Source organism: Convolutriloba macropyga, chromosome 6, assembly GCF_964194025.1.
Source record: "Convolutriloba macropyga chromosome 6, txConMacr16.3, whole genome shotgun sequence".
Taxonomy (NCBI): Eukaryota; Metazoa; Xenacoelomorpha; order Acoela; family Convolutidae; genus Convolutriloba; species Convolutriloba macropyga.
Genome location: NC_134473.1, coordinates 63,080,553 through 63,105,216, shown reverse-complemented (window position 1 = coordinate 63,105,216; position 24,664 = coordinate 63,080,553). Strand labels below are relative to the sequence as shown.

Sequence of the window (24,664 nt, the reverse complement as noted above, 5' to 3'; positions counted from 1 at the left end):
TCAGAGCAAGAAAAATTCCTTGGCCCTTAAATCAATTTTTTTGAAAGAATTTTTATCAGCAGTTCAGCTATTAGTTCATATCAAACTCATTGGAGGGAATGCTCATTTTCTTGGAGCTAAGCAGAAAAGAAAGTGTGTTTAAGCGGAACCATTTAATATTTTTTCCAGTTTCCAGGAACGGGTTTCCCCATTTTCTCGAAAATATTTTTTTTAAACCTGGGAAATGGCTTTACGTAAAACGTTAAATTTCTTAAGTTTGAAAATTTCGCAATTTTTTATGCGTTATCCGCTGCTTGTTCTACAATAACGAACAAAATATTCCAGTTTTTTTTTGCAAATAAAATTAAAATTGGCTGTTGAAAAACTAGGAGACAGACATGTGGGCAGCAGCGGGAGGCTGGGGCGGGGGTTAATTAAGGCGGGTTTCTTCGAAAACTCAAAGGAACGCTCTTAATACATTTTTCCTTTCCTGAAGCTTAGGTGAATTGTATACTTTAAGACTAGCATAGCTGCTCAGCAATTTAATGCCCTCAGAGATTTAACTATTTATACTGTTTTTGAGGGCGAAAAGTCAAATAGAACGAAAAAGTCGGCACTAGGCCAAATCGCACAAAATTAACTCTTTAAAAACACTAGAACAACCAGGACAGAGACATCGGGCAGCAGCTGGAGGCTGGTGCGGTGTAATCAAGGCGGGGTCAAAATCTCCAAGGAAACGCTCTTTATACATTCTTTCTTTCCTGAAGCTTTGGTAAATTGTACACACAGTGACTAGCAGAGCTGCTCAGCGACTTAATGCCCTCAGAGAACTAACTATTTAACCTGTTTTTGAGGACGAAAAAAATAGAAGGAGAAAAGTCGGTAGTAGGCCAAATCGCATAAAAATCTGCATAAATAAAAGAATTGCTTCAAACTTCGTTTGAGAGCAATTAAAAACAACAAAAAATTCTGATTCATTAGACTTCTGGCTGTAAATATAGCAAAAGTACCGCAAATTAACCATCTTCCACGCTCTAATTATCAGGTAACCATTTCTCCTGATTTCCTGGATGATCTTTGGGTTTCTGTCAAGGAATTCTTTATTGCACACAATACTAGATCTCAAGGTCATAAAGACGATTAAACAAAATTTGCCAAAATTTAAATCTAACTGAAAAGGATCAATAGTAGACAGATGTAAATAGAGGTCGAAGTGATAAAAGTACTGTGAAGAGAAAGCTTAAGCATAATCATTTAATATTTTTGGATTTCCAGGAACGGGTTTCCCCAATCTCGAAAAGAAAATTTTTTGAAAAACTGGGAATTGGCTTTCCGTAAAACATTAGTTTTATAAATTTTGAGAATGTAGCAATTTTTATGCGTTATCCGCTGGTTGTTCTGCTAAAACAATGAACAAAAGATTCCAGTCTTATTTTGCACATAATTTTAAAATTTGCTTTCTATTCAAGATATTAACTTTGATTAGAGTTCTAAGAAAAATTTCAGGAAACTTTGTGTCATGCAATCAACAAAATTAATTCTCTTTGAAAACCCTAGAAAAAACTAGTAGACAGATATGAGGGCAGCAGCGGCATTCCGGGGCGGGGGCAATTAAGGTGGGGTCCAAACCCCTAAAAAATCGCTCCTTGTACAATGATTATTTCTTTCCTGAAGCATAGGTGAAGCTAAGCGACTTATTGCCCTCTGAGATTTACCTATTTATCCTGTTTTCGAGGACGAAAAGTCAAATAGAAGAAAAAAATTCGCTAGTCGGCCCAATCGCAAAAACATCTGCATAACTAAAATAATTGCTTCAAACTTCGTTTGAAAGCAATTAACAACAAAAAATTCTGATTTATTAGAAATTCTGGTTGTAAAAATGGCAAAAAGCCGCAGCTTAAAAATCATTCTTCCACGCTCTAATCATCAGGCAACCAATTATCTTGATTTCCAGGATGATCTTTGGGTTTCTGTCAACGAATTATTTATTGCAAACAATATTAGACATCGAGATTATAAAGACGATTAAACAAAATTAGGCTAAATTAAAACTAACTGAAAAGGATCAATATTAGAATCATCTAAAGAGAGGACCTGCTGCTTTCGTCACCAATCAGTGATAATTTAAAGATATCTCGATTACTTTGATGTTATCTAACAGCAACTTAGTACGAAGTGATAAAAGTACTGTGAAGAGTATGCTCACGCAGAACCATTTAATATTTTTGGATTTTCCAGGAACGGGTTTCCCAATTTCTCGAAAATTTTTTTTGAAGAACTGGGAATTGGCTGCACGCAAAAACACTAATATTCTAAATTTTAAAAACTTCGGATTTTTGTGTTATCCGCTGGTTCGGAGCTGTTGTGTGATGCCATTAACAAAATTAGTTATCTTCGAAAACTCTAAAACAACTAGGAGACAGATATGAGGGCAGCAGCGGTAGTCTGGGGCGGGGGTAAACAAAGTGGGGTCCAAACCCCCAAAAAACGCTCTTTATACAATGATTTTTTTATTCCTGAAGCTTAGGTGAATTGTACACTTTATGACTAGCATAGCTGCTCAGCAACTTAATGCCCTCGGAGATTTGACTATTTACTGTTTTTGAGGGCGAAAAGTCAAATAGAACGAAAAAGTCGGTACTAGGCCAAATCGCCCAAAATTAACTCTCTTTAAAAAGCCTAGAAAAACTAGGAAAGAGACATCGGGCAGCCGCGGGATGCTGCTGCGGGGTAATCACGGCGGGTCAAAATCTCCAAGGAAACGCTCTTTATACATTCTTTCTTTCCTGAAGCTTTGGTAAATTGTACACACAGTGACTAGCAGAGCTGCTCAGCGACTTAATGCCCTCAGAGAACTAACTATTTAACCTGTTTTTGAGGACGAAAAAAATAGAAGGAGAAAGGTCGGTAATAGGCCAAATCGCATAAAAATCTGCATAAATAAAAAATTTGCTTGAAACTTCGTTTGAGAGCAATTAAAAACAACAAAAAATTCTGATTTATTAGACTTCTGGTTGTAAATATAGCAAAAGTATCTCAAATTAACCTTCTTCCCCGCTCTTTTTATCAGGTAAAAATTTCTCTTGATTTCCTGGATGATCTTTGGGTTTCTGTCAATGAATTATTTATTGCACACAATACTAGACCTCAAGAGCATAAAGACGATTAAACAAAATTAGCCTAAATTTAAAACAGCGAACAAAAGATTCCAGTTTTGTTTTGCACATAAGTTTAAAATTGGCGTTCTATTCAACATATTAACTTTGAACAGAGTTCTAAGAAAAACTTCAGGAATATTTTGTGTGATGCCATCAACAAAATTAATTATTTCTGGAAACCCTAGAAGCAACTAGGAGACAGACATTAGGGCAGCAGCAGGCTGGGGCGGGGATAATTAAGGCGGGGTCCAAACCTCCAAAAAACGCTCTTTAAACAATGATTTTTTATTCCTGAAGCTTAGGTGAATTGTACACTTTATGACTAGCATAGCTGCTCAGCAACTTAATGCCCTCGGAGATTTTAACTATTTATACTGTTTTTGAGGGCGAAAAGTCAAATAGAACGAAAAAGTCGGTACTAGGCCAAATCGCCCAAAATTAACTCTCTTTAAAAAGCCTAGAAAAACTACGACAGACATCGGGCAGCAGCGGGAGTCTGGGGCGGGGGTAATCAAGGCGGGGTCAAAATCTCCAAAGAAACGCTCTTTATACATTCTTTCTTTCCTGAAGCTTTGGTAAATTGTACACTCAGTGACTAGCAGAGCTGCTCAGCGACTTAATGCCCTCAGAAAACTAACTATTTATCCTGTTTTTGAGGACGAAAAAAATAGGAGAAAGGTCGGTAGTAGGCCAAATCGTATAAAAATCTGCATAAATATAATTGCTTCAAACTTCGTTTGAGAGCAATTAAAAACAACAAAAAATTCTGACTTATTAGACTTCTGGTTGTAAATATAGCAAAAGTACCGCGAATTATCCTTCTTCCCCGCTCTTATTATCAGGTAACCATTTCTCTTGATTTCCTGGATGATCTTTGGGTTTCTGTCAATGAATTATTTATTGCACACAATAAAAGACCTCAAGATCATAAAGACGATTAAACAAAATTAGCCTAAATTTAAAACAACGAACAAAAGATTCCAGTTTTGTTTTGCACTTAAGTTTAAAATTGGCGTTCTATTCAGCATATTAACTTTGAACAGAGTTCTAAGAAAGACTTCAGGAAACTTTTGTGTGATGCAGTCAACAAAATTAATTATCTCTGGAAACCCTAGAAAAAACTAGGAGATAGACATGAGGGCAGCAGCAGGCTGGGGCGGGGATAATTAAGGCGGGGTCCAAACCTCCAAAAAACGCTCTTTATACAATGATTTTTTCTTTCCTGAAGCTTAGCTGTAATGTGCATTTAATGACTAGCATAGCAGCTCAGCGACTTAATGCCCTCTGAGATTTGCCTATTTTTCCTGTTTTCGAGGACAAAAAGTCAAGAAGGAAAAACATCGGTAGTGGCCCAAATCGCATAAAAATCTGCAAAACTTATATAATTAATTCAAACTTCGTTTGAGAGCAATTAAAAAGGACAAAAAATTCTGATTTATTAGATTTCGGGTACTATGACATATGTACCGCAAGTTAAATCCACGCTCTAATTACCACGTAACCATTTCTTTTGATTTCATGGATGATCTTTGGGTTTCTGTCAATGAATTATTTATTGCACACAATATTAGACCTCAGGATATAAAAACGATTAAACAAAATTAGGCTAAACTTAAATCCAACTGAAAAGGATCAATAGTAGACAGATTTAAATAGAGGACCTGCTGCTTTCGTCAACAATCAGATGTAATTCATAGATATCTCGATTACTTGGATGTTATCTAATAGCAACTTAGTACGAAGTGATAAAAGTACTGTGAAGACAAAGCTTAAGCAGAACCATTTAATATTTTTGGATTTCCAGGAACGGGTTTCCCCAACTTCTCGAAAAGAAAATTTTTTGAAAAACTCGGAACTGGCTTCACGTAAAATATTAGTTTTCTTAATTTTGAGAATGTCGCAACTTTTTATGCGTTATCCGCTGGTTGTTCTTCTAAAACAACGAACAAAAGATTCCAGTCTTGTTTTGCACATAATTTTAAATTTGGCTTTCTATTCAACATATTAACTTTGAACAGAGTTCTAAAAAAACTTCAGGAAACTTTTGTGTGATGCGGGAGTCCGGCGCGAGGGTAATTGAGGTGGCGTCCAAAACCCTAAAAAATTGCTCTTTATACAATGATAACCTCTTTCCGGAAGCTTAGGTGAATTGTACACTTACTGACTAGCTAAGCGACCTAATGCCCTCTGAGATTTACCTATTTATCCTGTATTCGAGGACGAAAAGTCAAATAGAAGGAAAAAATTCGCTAGTAGGCCAAATCGCAAAAACATATGCATAACTAAAATAATTGCTTCAAAATTCGTTTGAAAGCAATTAACAACAAAAAACTCTGATTTATTAGAATTCTGGTTGTAAATATGGCAAAAATACCGCAGTTTAAATTATCATTCTTCCATGCTCTAATCATCAGGCAACCAATTCTCTTGATTTCCAGGATGATCTTTGGGTTTCTGTCAACGAATTATTTATGGCAAACAATATTAGACATCGAGATTATAAAGACGATTAATTAAAATTAGGCTAAATTAAAACTAACTGAAAAGGATCAATAATAGAATGATCTAAAATGTGGACCTGCTGCTTTCGTCACCAATCACTGATAATTTATAGATATCTCGATTACTTTAATGTTATCTAACAGCAACTTAGTACGAAGTGATAAAAGTACTGTGAAGAATACTGAGAACCATTTAATATTTTTGGATTTTCCAGGAACGGGTTTTCCAATTTCTGGAAAAGAAAATTTTTTGGAAAACTGGGAATTGGCTTTACGCAAAACACTTATTTTCTAAATTTTGAAAACTTCGGAATTTTTATGTGTTATCCGCTGGTTGTTCTGCAACAACCACGAACAATATATTCCAGTTTTGTTTTGAACAAAATTTTAAAATGGGCTTTCTTTTCAAATATTAACTTTCAATAGAGTTCTAAGAAAAACTTCGAAGCTTTTGATTGATGCCATTAACAAAATTACTTATCTTCGAAAACCCTAAAACAACTAGGAGACAGATATGAGGTCAGCAGCGGGAGTCTGGGGTGCAGTAAACAAAATGCTGTCCAAACCTCCAAAAACCGCCCTTTATAAAATGATTTTTTCATTCCTGAAGCTTAGGTGAATTGCAGACTTTATGACTAGCATAGCTGCTCAGCAACTTAATGCCCTCGGAGATTTAACTATTTATACTGTTTTTGAGGGCGAAAAGTCAAATAGAACGAAAAATTCGGTACTAGGCCAAATCGCCCAAAATTAACTCTCTTTAAAAAGCCTAGAAAAACTAGGACGGAGACATCGGGCAGCAGCGGGAGGCTGGGGCGGTGGTAATCAAGGCGGGGTCAAAATCTCCAAAGAAACGCTCTTTATACATTCTTTCCTGAAGCTTTGGTAAATTGTACAATCAGTGACTAGCAGAGCTGCTCAGCGACTTAATGCCCTCAGAAAACTAACTATTTATCCTGTTTTTGAGGACGAAAAAAATAGAAGGAGAAAGGTCGGTAGTAGGCCAAATCGTATAAAAATCTGCATAAATATAATTGCTTCAAACTTCGTTTCAGAGCAATTAAAAACAACAGAAAATTCTGACTTATTAGACTTCTGGTTGTAAATATAGCAAAAGTACCGCGAATTATCCTTCTTCCAGGCTCTTATTATCAGGTAACCATTTCTCTTGATTTCCTGGATGATCTTTGGGTTTCTGTCAATGAATTATTTATTGCACACAATACAAGACCTCAAGATCATAAAGACGATTAAACAAAATTAGCCTAAACTTAAAACAACGAACAAAAGATTCAAGTTTCGTTTTGCACTTAAGTTTAAAATTGGCGTTCTATTCAGCATATTAACTTTGAACAGAGTTCTAAGAAAGACTTCAGGAAACTTTTGTGTGATGCAGTCAACAAAATTAATTATCTCTGGAAACCCTAGAAAAAACTAGGAGATAGACATGAGGGCAGCAGCAGGCTGGGGCGGGGATAATTAAGGCGGGGTCCAAACCTCCAAAAAACGCTCTTTATACAATGATTTTTTCTTTCCTGAAGCTTAGCTGTAATGTGCATTTAATGACTAGCATAGCTGCTCAGCGACTTAATGCCCTCTGAGATTTGCCTATTTATCCTGTTTTCGAGGACAAAAAGTCAAATAGAAGCAAAAAATCGGTAGTGGGCCAAATCGCATAAAAATCTGCAAAACTTATATAATTAATTCAAACTTCGTTTGAGAGCAATTAAAAAGGACAAAAAATTCTGATTTATTAGATTTCGGGTACTATGACATATGTACCGCAAGTTAAATCCACGCTCTAATTACCACGTAACCATTTCTTTTGATTTCATGTATGATCTTTGGGTTTCTGTCGATGAATTATTTATTGCACACAATATTAGACCTCAGGATATAAAAACGATTAAACAAAATTAGGCTAAACTTAAATCCAACTGAAAAGGATCAATAGTAGACAGATTTAAATAGAGGACCTGCTGCTTTCGTCAACTATCAGATGTAATTCATAGATATCTCGATTACTCGGATGTTATCTAATAGCAATTTATTAGTACGAATGTTATCTAATATTAGTACGAAGTGATAAAAGTACTGTGAAGACAAAGCTTAAGCAGAACCATTTAATATTTTTGGATTTCCAGGAACGGGTTTCCCCAACTTCTCGAAAAGAAAATTTTTTGAAAAACTGGGAATTGGCTTCACGTAAAATATTAGTTTTCTTAATTTTGAGAATGTCGCAACTTTTTATGCGTTATCCGCTGGTTGTTCTTCTAAAACAACGAACAAAAGATTCCAGTCTTGTTTTGCACATAATTTTAAATTTGGCTTTCTATTCAACATATTAACTTTGAACAGAGTTCTAAAAAAACTTCAGGAAACTTTTGTGTGATGCGGGAGTCCGGCGCGAGGGTAATTGAGGTGGCCTCCAAAACCCTAAAAAATCGCTCTTTATACAATAATAACCTCTTTCCGGAAGCTTAGGTGATATGTACACTTACTGACTAGCTAAGCGACTTAATGCCCTCTGAGATTTACCTATTTATCCTGTATTCGAGGACGAAAAGTCAAATAGAAGGAAAAAATTCGCTAGTAGGCCAAATCGCAAAAACATCTGCATAACTTAAATAATTGCTTCAAAATTCGTTTGAAAGCAATTAACAACAAAAAACTCTGATTTATTAGAAATCTGGTTGTAAATATGGCAAAAAAACCGCAGTTCAAATTATCATTCTTCCACGCTCTAATCATCGGGCAACCAATTCTCTTGATTTCCAGGATGATCTTTGGGTTTCTGTCAACGAATTATTTATGGCAAACAATATTAGACATCGAGATTATAAAGACGATTAATTAAAATTAGGCTAAATTAAAACTAACTGAAAAGGATCAATATTAGAATGATCTAAAAAGTGGACCTGCTGCTTTCGTCAGCAATCAGTGATAATTTATAGATATCTCGATTACTTTAATGTTATCTAACAGCAACTTAGTACGAAGTGATAAAAGTACTGTGAAGAGTACTGAGAACCATTTAATATTTTTGGATTTTCCAGGAACGGGTTTTCCAATTTCTGGAAAAGAAAATTTTTTGGAAAACTGGGAATTGGCTTTACGCAAAACACTTATTTTCGAAATTTATCCGCTGGTTGTTCTGTAACAACCACGAACAATAAATTCCAGTTTTATTTTGAACAAAATTTTAAAATGGGCTTTCTTTTCAAATATTAACTTTCAATAGAGTTCTAAGAAAAACTTCGAAGCTTTTGATTGATGCCATTAACAAAATTACTTATCTTCGAAAGCCCTAAAACAACTAGGAGACAGATATGAGGTCAGCAGCGGGAGTCTGGGGTGGAGTAAACAAAGTGGTGTCCAAACCTCCAAAAAACGCCCTTTATAAAATGATTTTTTCATTCCTGAAGCTTAGGTGAATTGTAGACTTTATGACTAGCATAGCTGCTCAGCAACTTAATGCCCTCGGAGACTTAACTATTTATACTGTTTTTGAGGGCGAAAAGTCAAATAGAACGAAAAACTAGGACAGACATCGGGCAGCAGCGGGAGTATGTGGCGGGGGTAATCAAGGCGGGGTCAAAATCTCCAAAGAAACGCTCTTTATACATTCTTTCCTGACGCTTTGGTAAATTGTACACTCAGTGACTAGCAGAGCTGCTCAGCGACCTAATGCCCTCAAAGAACTTACTATATATCCTGTTTTTGAGGACGAAAAAAATCGTAGAAAGGTCGGTAGTAGGTCAAATCGCATAAAAATCTGCATAAATAAAATAATTGGTTCAAACTTCGTTTGAGAGCAATTAAAACCAACAAAAAAATTCTGATTTATTAGACTGCTGGTTGTAAATATAGCAAAAGTCCCGCAGCTTAAATTATCCTTCTTCCACGCTCTAATTACCACGTAACCATTTCTTTTGATTTCATGGATGATCTTTGGGTTTCAGTCAATGAATTATTTATTGCACACAATATTAGACCTCAGGATATAAAACCGATTAAACAAAATTAGGCTAAATTTAAATCTAACTGATAAGGATCAATAGTAGACAGATATAAATAGAGGACCTGCTGCTTTCGTCACCAATCAGTGGTAATTTATAGATATCTCGATTACTTTGATGTTATCTAATAGCAACTTAGTACGAAGCGATAAAAGTACTGTGAAGAGGAACAACTAATTAAACCAATAACTACAATGATCTCATCCGATAAACGATCGACATTTGTTCTTCTTTATCGAAGAGCGACTGTTATCTATTTACCATTACTGACCCCCTGAGTAATGGGTGCTAATCATAATGAGTACTAACTAAAATCGGGGTTCATAATGTTAAAAATACAGCCTGTTTCAAGTAATGAAATGCCTAAAATAAATTGATCTTTTCCGTTTTTGCCCTCCGATACTTTATAAATCCCGTGCTTATACACGGTAAACAATTGTATAACTATTGCACTTGCACGCTGGGAGGGGGTTGAATAATGACCATCCACTAAATGGGGGGACTAACGGGAAAGATCGCGAAATTGAATGCAGGGTCTTGTTACATAACAACTGATGCGATGCACTCATGTGACGAGTTCTATAGAATATGCGTCATATCAAGTTCGATTTATGGTCAGAAGTACGTGGTACTTCTGGAGCTACCGGGCACTGGTTGGCCTGAGGTTGACGTTGTGGCGAAAGCACTGCTGTTAGACGACTGTTGTGTAAGAGACGAGGGGAAAGTGGCTTCCGTTTTTGTTGTGGGGGTACCAGTGATGGATCCCTCCTCCTCGTTTCCTGAGTCTGGTGCCATCACATCATCAATGCTGTTGTCCCCCTCCCCAGCTGCAGCCAGTCCACTGCTAACGTTATCAGACTGGTCACTGTAAGCACCGGAACCAGAGTAGACGCTGTAGTTGTCATCGTCGTCGTCATAGTCGTCGTTTACGTCAAAGTCGAAATCCATTTCCTCTTCTTTAACCATTGTGCTACGCTCCTCCTTTAAATACTCTTCAACGGAGGAAGGAATTTTAATGCCATCTAATTCAGCGTCCCTTTTTGTGCTTTCAACCTGCTTGCGAATGATCTTTACATACCTGTCGTCTTCTTTGTTACACCATTTCCGATACATCACAGATGCATCCACATTTGCCGGAGAAAAAGTGTTGGGACATGAAAACAGAGAAATGACACTTAAAATTATGGTCCTAGCCTCTTGTGTTGGTCGCCATCTTTCTTCAGCTTTCTCTCCACTCTGCTGGTCTGGAACGGGAGAGTGCAAAATAGATATACAGACTTCACCCGAGTCATGATAAATGTTTGGATGCCACATTTTAGTAATAAACTTGAATTTGGGAGGCGAGAATGGGTAGTCAGCTGGAAATTCCATGACACCTTTGAAGTACCCACCTTCGTACAACGTATCTGGTGGGCCAAAAATTCGGACATTCCATTTGAAAATATTGCTTTCGTCTACGTCAACAATGAAACCGGCAGTTTTCTGTTTGCGTAAATCTGCAATCTCTTGTGTAAGGCGCTTGGCTGCAGCGCCAATTGCTTTGGCCATTTGACTGAAAATTTCAATTCACAAAGATCAGATTGCAAACTCCCACTTCCTTTAAATAGAGAAAGAAATCAGCAAAACATATACATGGCATCGTCAGAGTGAAGCAGAGCCCACAAATCTCTGTGCTGAGATATGAGAAAACAGTAAATTGTACTTATCCATAAAAAATTGATCGAACAGAACTGATGAAAGCAGTATATAAATAGACGGCATCAGAGTAGATACGCTTGTTTTTAGTTCATGTTGCGAATTATGCCTCTATTGAAAAATGCTCTAACTGAGCATGGGTGTCTTATTTCTAAGATTAAGCGTAAGTAGGAAAATTTTTTCGGAGCCGTCCCTCAACAATGGCGGAGGATGAGTTTTCATTAGGTTTGCTTCTTTACAGCGACCTTCATTCTCGCAGGCAGAGAAACAGCTTCGAACGAGACCGAAGTTTATTATGGTCCGAATAAATTAATAAATATTTCGGGAATAAATGTTACAATAAATGTAGAGCATATAAACAAAAAAATAGAAATTATTGAACAACCGACTGATGTAGGACAAATTGCTCTCAAACAACTACAAGGAGGTGGTGATCAATTAAAAATTGCTCGGATGGGACTTTAGTTTTTCTGGTCCTTAGGTTGTCCTCATGGACCAGCTGTTCAATGGTGGCGTTAATAAGTATAAAATATAACCGACTAACGTCGATCGAATTGCTCTTAAATGACCGGCTGGCATTGGGGGTGGAGGGGAGTGGGGGATGAGGAGACTGAGGGGGTCAAACTTTTAAAATTTAGAGCGCCTCAACGCCATGAAATTGTCTCCTCCATGAATTGCATTCTTAAGGAATGGTAAGCAGGGATTTGTAAAAATTAATAGCAAAACTGAAGGGCTATTATGGAGGTTCCTTCTCTTGGCTCAAAGGAAGCTATTGAGCGACTTTTATGATAATGTTGAAGTTTTATCTCTTGGTGTGACGAGAAGACGGAGAAACAAGTTCAAACTTAAAGTAGCCCCTGGATCTTTCTACGAACGGTCCATTAACATGATTAACTTTTTCTATCGTCATGGGATAATCGATGATGACTACTTCAAGATAAACAAGATTGTTGAACATTTTGAATCCATTATTCCATTTTTCAATTCCTGTTTTTGATGCTCATGGTTTGTTTGTTGCAATTGCCCCACTTGTACGAGCTCTGTAAGACGGAGAAACAAGTTCAAACTTAAAGTAGCCCCTGGATCTTTCTACGAACGGTCCATTAACATGATTAACTTTTTCTATCGTCATGGGATAATCGATGATGACTACTTCAAGATAAACAAGATTGTTGAACATTTTGAATCCATTATTCCATTTTTCAATCCCTGTTTTTGATGCTCATGGTTTGTTTGTTGCAATTGCCCCACTTGTACGAGCTCTGTAAATATTAAATAGTAGAAATGAATTTCATTGATTTTTATTTATGGCCCTTAATAGGTTCGCGAATAAGACCGAAAGCAAAGACATCGAGCGCATTCAAAGAAAAGCAACGTCGTGGATAATCAGTAACTGGGAAATTAGTTACAAGCAAAGACTGACCACACTGAAGTTGCTGCCATTGTCATATTACTTTGAATTGCATGATCTATTAATGCTCATATCACTGCTTAAAGGATCTTACAATATAAAAATACCCATTAAAACAAACAATAATGAAGGGTTGTTAAGCACACGTCAAAACGAGCTAATAACAATTAATAAAACAAGAACAAGGAAGGCTGATGAAAACTTCTGGAAAAGAACCAGTTATTTACTAAATATAATACGAAAAGTAGGGAACGTCGATCTCGATCAAATTGATAAGATATATTTAACAAAAGTATACTGGAACTTCTTCTTCAAAAGTTATTCGGAAGTCAACTTATGTTCCTGGGCTTTCAACTGCAGCTGTGGACATTGTAACCCGGTGCAGAAGCTCAGCTCAGTCGTTATATGAAGGGTGCAAACCCATGTGGAAAGACCCACAGAAGCCCAAACTCTCTCTCTCTCTCTCTCTCTCTCTCTCTCTCTCTCTCTCTAAGTCTTTCTCTCTCTCTCTAATTTATCCCATAAATGCAGTTTAGAAAATTGTCCTCTGTCCAGTTTGTGCAGTCGCATGCGAGCTGCCAGGTGCAGATGTTGTTTTCGTTGAATTTGTTCTCCACTCAAAAAACGGATCATGCAGAGGCTGCATGATTCGTTTCTTGAGTCCAGTCCATGAGCTGATATCAATCAAGTGATTTACTTTGTTGGCCAGTCGAGATGTGCGGAAGACTAATTTTTTACGCATTTTTCTGTCCTAGTCTTTGGCAATTTGAAGTTCATTCGAGGGCAATAATTGATTGGTTGCTCTATTTTAATTGCAAAGATTGATTGGAACAACCAATAATTGCCCAATAAATGGCGGAAACTGAGGCAATATTTTGTCAGGTTGAAACCCGCAATTAGAGAAAAAGTTCCCAGATCACGAACTTCTGTCAGTGATCTATGTAATTTGACAGATTTGAGTGTTAAACAATTTCTCGTGTTTGAGCAGAAATTTAATAATTCAGATAATATCACCATTTGCGTACATTTTTGGGTACATACAGGCAAAATTGTATTCAATTCTGCAAAAAATTAAGTGATAGAACTTCAAATTTAATTGATCAATAATTGCAATTATTGATTTTTATATAAAGGAAACCATTTTGTCAAATTAAAATCACTTCCAATATTTAAAAAAAACGTTTTTGAACTTCACGTTCATCGTCAGGTTAAAACTGTTTTACAAACTGTTAAAATATAAAATGAATATGTATTTACATTTGTCTGAGACAACAATTAAAACAATTCTAGGAACTACTCTACAAAATCAATCGAAAATTTTTCCCTATTACAATATTCAGCCTATTTACAACTCAAATTTACATCTGTTATCATTTTATTTAAAATTATTCCTATTCCGGATTTTTTGATTTTGGCCATGTTCTTGTATTTTTAGGGTTATTGCGAATTTTCCCTAACCATGAGTATCCCTCTTGTGGAGGTTTTGCAAATTTCGTTTTGTCATGCACAAAATGTTTTTTGCCCTATTTATTCCCATCTAGTCAAAATTTGATTTGAACTAATATTTTAGCGTGAGTTCTCTCCCCCTATATTCATCGCGTGTGTTTAGTGCCGGCTTCAGCTTGCTGATATATATAGCTTCGATAATCATTAACTTTTCTACTGTGCGACAGGCGTCCAGAATTTTCCATTCAATGTCATTCGTGGCTCCACGACATGCAACCAGATGTTGACCCACTTGTGAATCCTTCTTTTGATGTTCTGTTATCCTTGTGGTAACATGCCGGCTTGTTTGCCCAACATAGATGGATCCGCATCCATTACATTTAATCTCATATACCACGTGGGATTTCAGGTCTCTATTGAATGATGATTTCAGTGTGGGGAGGCACGATCTTAATTTCCGCGTTGTAAAAACTACTTGCAATTCGCATAGTTTCTTCAGTTTGCTCGCAAAGTTTTGAGAAAGGTTGCCTCTGTATTGTAGAAAAATAGTTGGCTTATCAATAGATTTAGTCTTGCTTTTTTGATGCTCTTTTGGTGTTGTTCTTAATTGGTCTTTACCGCCACTTATTATCTTTTCTAGAGTCTGATTCACTATTTTTGAAGACCATTCTTCTGGATATTGATTTTTGGTCTAGCAAGTTTTGTTCTGTTCAAGAGCCTGATCGAAGGCCAACCAATTAGAGGTTGCATTAAAAACCATGTGAACCGCCCCTTGAATCATCTTTTTCTTATGCTGAAGCATTGCACAGCTGCAAAAATTCAGTATTATTCCAGTGTCAGTTGGTTTTTGATGCCAATGACAGTTGATATTATTTTTGCTGCTCTCATTTACGTTAATGTCAAGAAAAGCCAAATCCCCATCCATATTCACCTTTTCTAAGGTAAATTGCAGGTTGTTGTGTAATGAGTTTGCAAATTTTGAATACTCATCCGGGTCACCACGAACCGTGCAGATAATATCATCCACATACATTTTAAACAATTTCATCTCCTTATCATGCCCCACTGTCTGTTGATTGCTGCAATAAGTACAAATCCAAACAACATCCTGCATGTTGGCGTATTCCTCATTCGATATTTTGTGGCATCTTGCATGAAACCAGTTTTTGCATGACTCACATTCTACTCCGTTTCCTCGGTAAGTCACTCTCCGGTTACAGTCTTTGCACTTCCCGTTTTGGTCGGATGTGGAAAAGTTTTCACTGAGCTCCGGTTTTTGCAGAAATGCCTCAAACGATTTCATCCACACGTTTGCTAGTATTACAGCCAGTGATGCACCCATAGCCAGACCATCAGATTGCACATACCAGATCCCATCACATTTGAAATGAACATTCGTCACCGCAAGCTTTAGTAAACTCTTCATGGCGGAACTTGGGATATCTGGAGCTAGGTTGCTTATGTTTTACCAGTTATGTTTTACCAATTATGTTTTACCAATTATGCTTTATGTTTTGCAAATTAAATTAATTGAGTGCTCCTCTTTCTCGCCAATGAATTGCAATTAATTCTTCAAATTCCTGCTTGTAAGGCTCTAAGTATATGTTAGAACAAAATCTTAGTCACGCGATGGACTTAGTGCCTTGAGATGAGGTCGCTTTAAGCCCGAGTTCTGGGCACGGAGGACGAAATTGTTGAAAGTCATTTGATATTGAAGTTACGATTAACAATTTTGCAGATTAGTGAAAGAATAAATTTCTTAAAATATACAGGAGTTCGAAGAAACAAAACTTTTCGATCTGTGATAGCGAAACAGTGGATTATTTATAGCGGCTTGATTCAAGTGAAAGTCTTATTTTTACATAGTGTCCTATAGGCTCAGAAAATTAACTCCAAGTTCAAATTAACTCCATGTTGTAAATGTGATTTTAACTCTAAATAATTTCAAAAATTCGATGTTATTTCAACTCATTTCTTAGAATTATAGTCAAAGAAAAGTTTTTATATTTTATAAATGATGTCCATTAATTTCTAAACCTGACGATTAACGCAATGTTCGAAAACATTCGTTTTAGTTAATCAATTTAACTTTTAATTGACAGTTACTTCTCTGCATCCTTGTTCAAATATTCCTCCTCGAGTTTTTGGTGACAGATGAAACCGTTCTCTGGTTCTCTAAGAGCCCTTAATGGCCTCCGGGCTGTACCGTTTTTTGAAGACGGAAATTGAATTTGGTCGGACAAAGATTGTGTTCAGCGAAAAATCCTTTGAAAGAACTATATGTCTAATATAATTGCTACAAACGTCGATTGAGAGCAATAAAATATTATCGAATGGGGTTTATGGGCAAATTAAAATTACAAAACAAGATGTAATACTGGAAACAAAATCAATTTTGGTGCACTTTCTATGAACAGGAAGAGAAGTTTTCCTGGGGCCAAATGGAAAGTATACACATGAACAACTATTAGACTTCAACACAAACATCAGTGAATTGAATTGGCATGAAGTTCCTTGGATTAAACCCACAGAAAAAACATTTTGAAAGCTTGGCATTTAGTAAGCGAATTGACCTTAACGCTAATGACATGCGAAAATATTTTTGACGGCAAAAATTCTAGTAAGGTGTTTAAGAATCATTTTATCAACTACGTTATTGTTGGAAGGTGTTCAACCAAGAGTGGCACTACAGCCGATTAACACGTTAATCGAACTTAATTATATAACCGTTCTGAAAAACCAACAGTTAGAGCAAAAACAGTTCTCAAAAAAGGTTGTTGAAACAAAAGTAAGCGAGTTTTTGGGCACCGAGAAAACGGTCTTTGAGCCGGGGGATGTAAACCAAAAAAACAATTCTTTTTCCGCTGGAAAACTTTTCAACGTCAATTGAATGTCTGGAATGATCTTCATTCTTTTAAACATGTCTAAGATTGGTTTTGTTTAGAAAACGAACGAAATGGAACCAGAAGTGGAAGATTATGTATATTATCTTCCGCAACTGTACGAAGTAAAGGCAGTTGTCCGACGGGGAGTCTATAGAATCTGCGGGGACATAAGCCGTTTTAGAACGGTCATGGCTCTGGATGAATTATAGGCAACAACATTAGCCCAGAGACCGCCTTTTACTACGAAGGATTGGAGTCGTATGAAAGTCCGGTTGGAAAACAGCGAAAAATGGGAGTTGCTTACTTGCATTTACAGGAGCAACTTAAAAGTGTACAACAAGAAAACAGTATGCTACAAAGGCCAGTTAATGAGTTAAAGCAACAATTAATCGTTGCCGAACAGCAAAGGGAGCATTTTCGTGCTAGAATTGAAGCTAAAAACAGTTTAGTTGAGTTGGAATGCCAGCTCCAGCAAATGCGGCTCGACTGCGAGTCAGCAAGAACTGAACCAGACGTTTTTTCTGGGGAGCTAAAATCAGCTCGTAAAAAATTCGCTGAATAGGAGGCGGAGCTGGAAGTAGCTCGGAAAAAAGCTTAAAAACGGCCTCAAGTGTAAGAAAAATAGAGTTAAAATTAGAGTCGGAGATAAATGCCAAAGAGCTCACTACACGACGACTACAAGAGATTGAAAAAAGTTACCCGGTACAGGAGAATTGTAAATATACAGTCTACTTTGGATTTTGCCCAATGCAACGATTGAGGAAATCTATCGGCGATTCAAGCTTCTGTCTCTAAAGTTACACCCTGATAAAGGAGACCGAACATAGAGATTCCAGTTATTAAATCAAATAAGATGCGTGCTTATGGACGACGGTGCACGTAATATATACAAAACTCATGGATGGAAGTTCACTGTCCAGTTTTTAAATTAATAATGAGTGGAGCATTATGCTTCCATAGGGGAAGGCAGTGTAGTGACCCTACAAACGTGCTCACGAATTTTTTAATGCGGAAGCTTTCGAAAAATACCTTTTAAATGGCTGCAAACAAATAAATATTTGAAAGTGACAACTAAATACGCTGGTTTATGGCGCATTATTTACGAGACAGTTTTTTTAACCAATTGTCATAAAAATTTATGGTTCAAACGTTAGAATCGAGATTATGTCAGAGAATAAATATGATGTTCAACGCTATCGTTGGGACCAAAACTGCGTTTGGGAAAAACAAACCGAGCAAGGACTCTGAGACCGAAATATCTTGCCAAACGCAAAAAAAAGATAAAATCGGGGGCTCAACCGGTTAAATTCGTACCATCACGGTTCAAAATAACGTTTAACGCAATTTCTGAAACTGCCTTCCCTACATTTCACTTTTATAAAAATTGACTTGTATTAGTCCTTCTTTGAGCTGAAAATTGCCTTTAATTTCTGAATTCAACTAGTTCTACCATTTCGAATTTTTCACAAGAATTCGGAGGGTACTTTAGAATCTGAGTTAATTCCAAGGGATTCTCTAGAACTATAGAACTTTCCAGAATGAACTTTACGCAAAGAGCAAGACCTTCTGGACAATTTGCGTTGTACTTCGCAGTTAAAAACGCTATGTTCAATAATAAACAATTAACTATATTGGAGCCATCAATTTAAGGACACATTAAAAAGAAAATGGCTGGACAAGAGACCGTAAGGACGACAGATCGAAAACAGAAAAGTTGGGACAATAGATCGAAAATCAATCTCTATTCTTTTTGGTTGAAATTGAGCATTATCTGCGAGCTGCAATATAACTACCACACCATGGACCAGCCTTGAGAACCATGGTCATGCCTTAGCTGCCCGAGGGACTGAATATGAATCTATCACATCTGACCAAAATATCACAACAGAACTTGCTGTATAAAAAATGAGCGCACAAATCTGATTGGCCAAAACGCAACTTTTTTATTTCCACCTATTGTCCCAATCTTGGCTTTCGATCTGTTGTCTTTCAGTCTATTGTACTAGCACCAATAAAGAAAAGCGGAGGCCACAAGTTTTGTCTCGAGTAAAGTGAACAAAGTTTCAGTCTCTTTTATCAGGACATTAAGGCAATTTTTAAATCACTGTAGATTAGCAGCCCGTGCGCAAAATATTAGACATTTAATGAATTGAGCGTGCTACTTATCGATATAAAAGGAACAAATTTGAAACAATAAGTAATCATGCAAAAAAGATTAATTTAGATTTCAATAGAGCTTTTAGCTCGCATGGTAGGACGACCGATGCCAAGAGATTCAATAAAAGGTTTAAAATGGTTCATGTTGTGTGATTTCAGTTATTTATAAATCCTTCAGTTTGTGCCTTCAGTTTAATTCATACTTTGTATGTTTTCAGATTGTTTTCTGAGTGAAGCTTTGACGCTAACGTGTTTTCCTGAGAGTATACTTTAATTTGCTCAGACAACTATGAAATTCCGGCCTCCGGAACTGCCCCCCAATCCGACATCTGAACAATGGTCATGGTGGAAAAAATGCTTCACTGACGGACTGGTCATCAACGAGGTTACAGAAGACGCGCATCAATTGACGTTGCTACGGTCTTACCCGGTGCCTTAATCATTCTCTATACCAGATGGAGCGACATCATTTACACACGGTTTGGCAATACTCAATAGACAATTCCAGAAACCTGGTCGGATTATGTATGCAAGTCATCAGGTACTGTCGTGTAAGCAACGAGATGATGAATCTGTATCAGATTTCTTCAAGAGATTTCGATTACTGATTGAAAAAGACAAATGTAGCAACCTTACGATCCAAGAGCACAAGGACATAATATTATGTTACGGCTTGGTATCAGGTCTATGAAGCAATACTATCTGGGCGAAGTTGCTGGTGCTAACCAATCCGGAAGTGTCACTTGACAATTGCAAAAGCTTGGCTATCGCGATATAAATGTCTACCGACTTCTCTCGTTCTTTTGTAGCTTCGGGTTCTAGCACCTCGGATAACACAAGTAGTATGGCTGCAATTTATGACAAACGAGACAAAGGACAACGTGAAAGAACAAGGAGTTTTCCTAGACTAAGTGCTCGTTCTGTGGGAAAAAGGCACATCCGCCGCTCAAATGTCTTGCTAAAAATACATCCTGTCTGAAACGCAACAAGACCGGCCACTGGGCTGTGGTCTGCAGATCACAGACGGCGGCAATCCTACCAGAAGAAATTCCAGACAATGAAGCATTTTCGTCAGCAATCCAGATGTGTGCCACGAAAAGCCAAGGACTTTCAAGAATTTCTGAACAAATCGGTCTTGGTGAAGAATGCGTTGAGGTTAAGGCACTCATCGATTCCGGATCAACAATATCATTTATTACTGAGAGTTCTTGTTATTCACAATGTCTGGATGTTAGAAAGTCGCAGAGAAGTTCTGGCTAGGCAAACGTAGATACACTCAAAAATGTTGGTTTTTGTGATGCACTATTGACAATCTAAATCAAGTTTTACGCCGTTAAACTCGCTGTGGTAAAATCTCTCATTTGTGATCTGTCATTGATTTGAACGTTTTATCCCAACATAGCACATTTTGCCTTCACTTTTGAGGGTAAGGAGGATACAGTTGATTTTAGTTTCCTAGCGGCAACTTTGTCAGAACCCGTATGTTCATTTTCCAAAAAGAATTTTTAGCCAGCAATTATTTTCGATGATTCTGTCTATTCAGCGAGGCCTATCACTACCAAGTACAGATGGTGCAAACACGCGGATCAGGAGCTCATGAAGACTGAAGTTGCACGAATGTTAAAAGAGGAAATAATCGAGCCTTCCACATCCCCCTAGAGCGCACGAGCATTTGCGCGTCACGGGCATAAAGATCGCATGGTGATAAACTATTCAGAAGCAGTCAATAGATTCGCGGATGTGGATGCTTATTATTTCCCGAATTGGAGGTTTTATTGGACAAAGACACAAATTACCATTATTTATCAAAAATCGACCTCAAAGCAGCATACCATCAGAATCCGCTGAAGGAAGGTGACAGAAATTTTACAGCCTTCGAAGTAAAAGGCAAGTTGTACCAGTTTACATGATTGCCCTTTGGCTTGACCAACGCAATACCCTGCTTTCATCGCCGAATGGATGACTCGATTGAGAAGCATAAAATTACTGGTGCTCACCCATTTCTGGATGACGTCATTGTTGGAGGTCGTTCGAAGGATGATTATGAAAAGAATCTGGAGAAATTTCTGAATGCGGTAAAAGCCGACCGATTAACACTGAATTAATAAAAGTGCCCCTTGGCATTGCGTTTTTGTGCCATGCTGGAGCATATTATCTCGGCGGGAAGCAAACGGCATAACCCCGATCGATTTCAAACTCTTGAAAATTTTCCTATGCCGGAAGAACAAAAAGCTTCAAAGCGTTTGATTGGCTTTTTCGCGTATTATTCAAAATGGATTCACCGATATTCGGATAAAAAACAGCCCTTACCGACTGCGTCTTAGCAGTGTGCGTTTCCACTACCGCAGTTGGTTGTTAACAGAACCAAGGAGCTGAAACAGGAGATAATAAAATTGTCACTGTCATTGCCAGTGCCCGACAAAGGACCTCTTATAATGGAGACTGATGCATCGGTGTCGGCTGTCGGATGCGCTATCACACATGCTGGGCGACCAATAGCATTTTTCTCTCAGAGGTTATCAATACCGAAAAGGTCTATTCGTCTGTGGAGAAAGAAGCCCTAGCCATAGTAAAGTCTTTTCGGAAGTCTGACAATTTACTGAAGCCTTATCGGGTTCTGGTTAAGACTGATTTGCGCAGCGTTGCTTTCATATTTGCTGATAATAAATCCAAAGTCAAAAAATGAGAAACTCATGCCATGGAGACTTGGACTTGCCAAGTTTTGATATGATATCTCAAATAAGTTGGGCGTAGATAACGTGGGGGCCGATGCGCTGTCACGGATTGCGGCTATTGGCTCTTTTCTAAGAATACCAAAGCTACTCGATTTACACTGTAATTTAGCGCACCCTGCAATTACTCGAATGTGGAATTATGTACACCGACCAAGTTTGCCGTTTTCACTTGAAGTCAGCAAGACTGTCGATAAGACCTGCGAAGTTTGTTGTGTAACCAAACCGCGTTTCGTTAAGTTCACGAATGGAAAATTGATATCAGCTCTAAAACCATTCGAGCGCCTTGCTCGCAATATAATGGGACCTAAACTGCCGTCTCCGGGCACTGGTAACTGCTTCTTACTTACCGTTACTGACGAATACAGCAGATTCCCCTTTGCATTACCGCTTCGATCGATCAATTCGACAACTGTTATTTCATGCCTTCGTCATGTTTTCAGCGTTTTTGGTTATCCGTTTTTTATCCACACTGATCGAGAAAAACACTTTCGTTCAAATGAGTTTCAACAATTTTGCCAAGAAAACGGGATTGCTCAGTCACAAAATTTGCCCTATCACCCAATAGGGAACGGTCAGTGTGAAAGAAGGAACGGAACGACTTGGAAGGCCGTTTGTTGTCTTTTAGAATCTCGCAAATTACCCGCCGGTCACTTGAAAAGTGTTTTATGCGAAGCATTAACTGCTATTCGTACTTTATTGTGAACGGCGACGAATGAAAACCCTCATTATAGATTGTTCCAGTTCTAGCGGAGTGAAGGATTTAGCTATCACATGCCAGCGTGGATACGAGCAAGAGCCAATGTTCTATTACGTAACTTTGTGCGAAATAAGTCTGAGCCATTAGTGACGAAAGTGAAAATTATTGAGGTTGTCAGCCAAAAAGTGGTGCGTATTGAATACGCAGATGGCCCTCGAAGCACTGTGTCCAGCTCAGATCTGGCGCCGACGTCAGTTCATGTGAACCCTTTTATTGACTTTGAGCATGACGAAACCGAGAACCATATTTCAGAGAAACCAGCTATTCAAGCAAATTCTATGATTCCGGAATCTGTCGACACACAGCTTTCGCCCATTCCATCCTCTGTTCACAATGAGGTCATCGAATCGTCTTCTGATAGTCCAATCACCCGTCCAAGCCGGTCTGCCGAAGAAGAGACTCAGGGGAGTCACCTTTCCATGTCACAAATCGCGGGTTTTCCTGTTAAACTGACTATGGTGCGCAGCCCTGACGCCAAACCGTCAGCGAAAAGCTTCTGGACACCTGAAAGACTATGCGGAAGACTTCTGAGGAGACTGTTGTGTAATTTCAGTTATAAATAAACCTTTCAGTTTGTGCCTTCAGTTTGATTCATACTTTGCATGCTTTCAGATTGTTGTCTGAGTAAAGCTTCGACGCTAACGTGTTTTCCTGAGAGTATACTATAGTTCGTACCAAATATCGGTTCTCCTACCATTGAAAATAAACCAAATCAAAAGTGATATGCCAAGTTTGTTAATACCACACAAAAATTGGTCATTGTTATAATCAAATGTTTTTTTCCTTCCGACACATACCAACCCTATGTCAGCCACAAATCAGGCATCAAATTAGAACTTGAACTATATCTCTGAACCCGAAGTCACATGTTTTCTTAGTATACTTGTGACACTCACACAGCCGGTCTTTCAATAATAATAACTCACTCAATATTCAAACAAAATTTTTTTTCATATTTCTTTTTAAATGAATTTCAGTATAAAAAAAATTGCTACTTTTTATATACGATGCCTTAAGATGAGTTGTCATTGTTCATAAACTTCTATTCTTCTTCGTGTCCAAAAATGTTGCACGCTTCACATTTTGATCATTTTCAGTAAATGGTATGCACGAATGATGATCTCGAAGATTTCTTCATCATTGCCGGAATCAAGATGCGTCATTATGCTTATTTATGTTAATTTTTTTCGATTCACTCTTTGTCGTCAGAAATCTTAACCAAAAAGATCTTGTACAACGTAACAGGCCGAGTCACTATATCTTTGCCTCAAAGCTAAAAAATGCATTTCTCGGTGGCCGTCGCTTTATATTTTTCATTTTTAGGGATTTTCTTGGTTTTTCAATAACGGTGTTTTTCCACCATATACTTGTTCTAATTTCTCATTTTTAGAAACTCCAACGTTAATTGGTCATTATCGTTTTCCAGTCTTTTAGATGCCTCTCTCTTTTTAGCTGCATTGAATTTAAAATATGCCTTTTCTTTTTTCAACGAATTAATTTTTCAGTCGATTTCTGCGCGTCTGGCTGCTTTTAAGTGGTCTCTTAGTGCCTCACACTTAACGCCCAATTGATCTTTTGCATCTTTTATCACCTTATTGGCGTTGTTGCAATTACTGTACCTTTTTTGTCGAAGATGGACCAAATTCCTTTGAAGTGAATAGTTTGTGCTCTTCAACCTCTTCAGTTGGCTTTGCAATTCCCCTCAGCCCGCAATGTTTGGGCTGAATTTTTCAGTGCCGTTAGTTTTTATCGAAGACACTTTGCAAGTGCAAGAAAGACAAGATCCAACACGGTATTCTCCCGGAGAAATATCGGGTATATTTAACAATTATAGTATAAAACAAACCTCAACATTTTTATGCAATCTTGTTGCCTGCTTTGAAGAATTGAATTGAGAAATTTTCATATCTGTAAACTTTAC

General features: G+C 37.5%; 2 protein-coding genes across 3 annotated transcripts in view; both read right to left on the bottom strand.

Annotated features, from left to right (window-relative positions):
* Window positions 1–24,664, bottom strand: part of LOC142341852 (heterogeneous nuclear ribonucleoprotein H-like) — a 567,627-nt gene that overhangs the window by 530,802 nt on the left and 12,161 nt on the right. The gene's annotated exons all lie outside the window — the stretch shown is intronic.
* Window positions 9,652–11,209, bottom strand: LOC142341854 (ubiquitin-conjugating enzyme E2 R2-like). The gene has a single exon (XM_075393121.1). It carries the CDS (start codon window positions 11,203–11,205, stop codon window positions 10,273–10,275), a length of 933 nt encoding a protein of 310 aa, XP_075249236.1. The 5' UTR covers window positions 11,206–11,209; the 3' UTR covers window positions 9,652–10,272.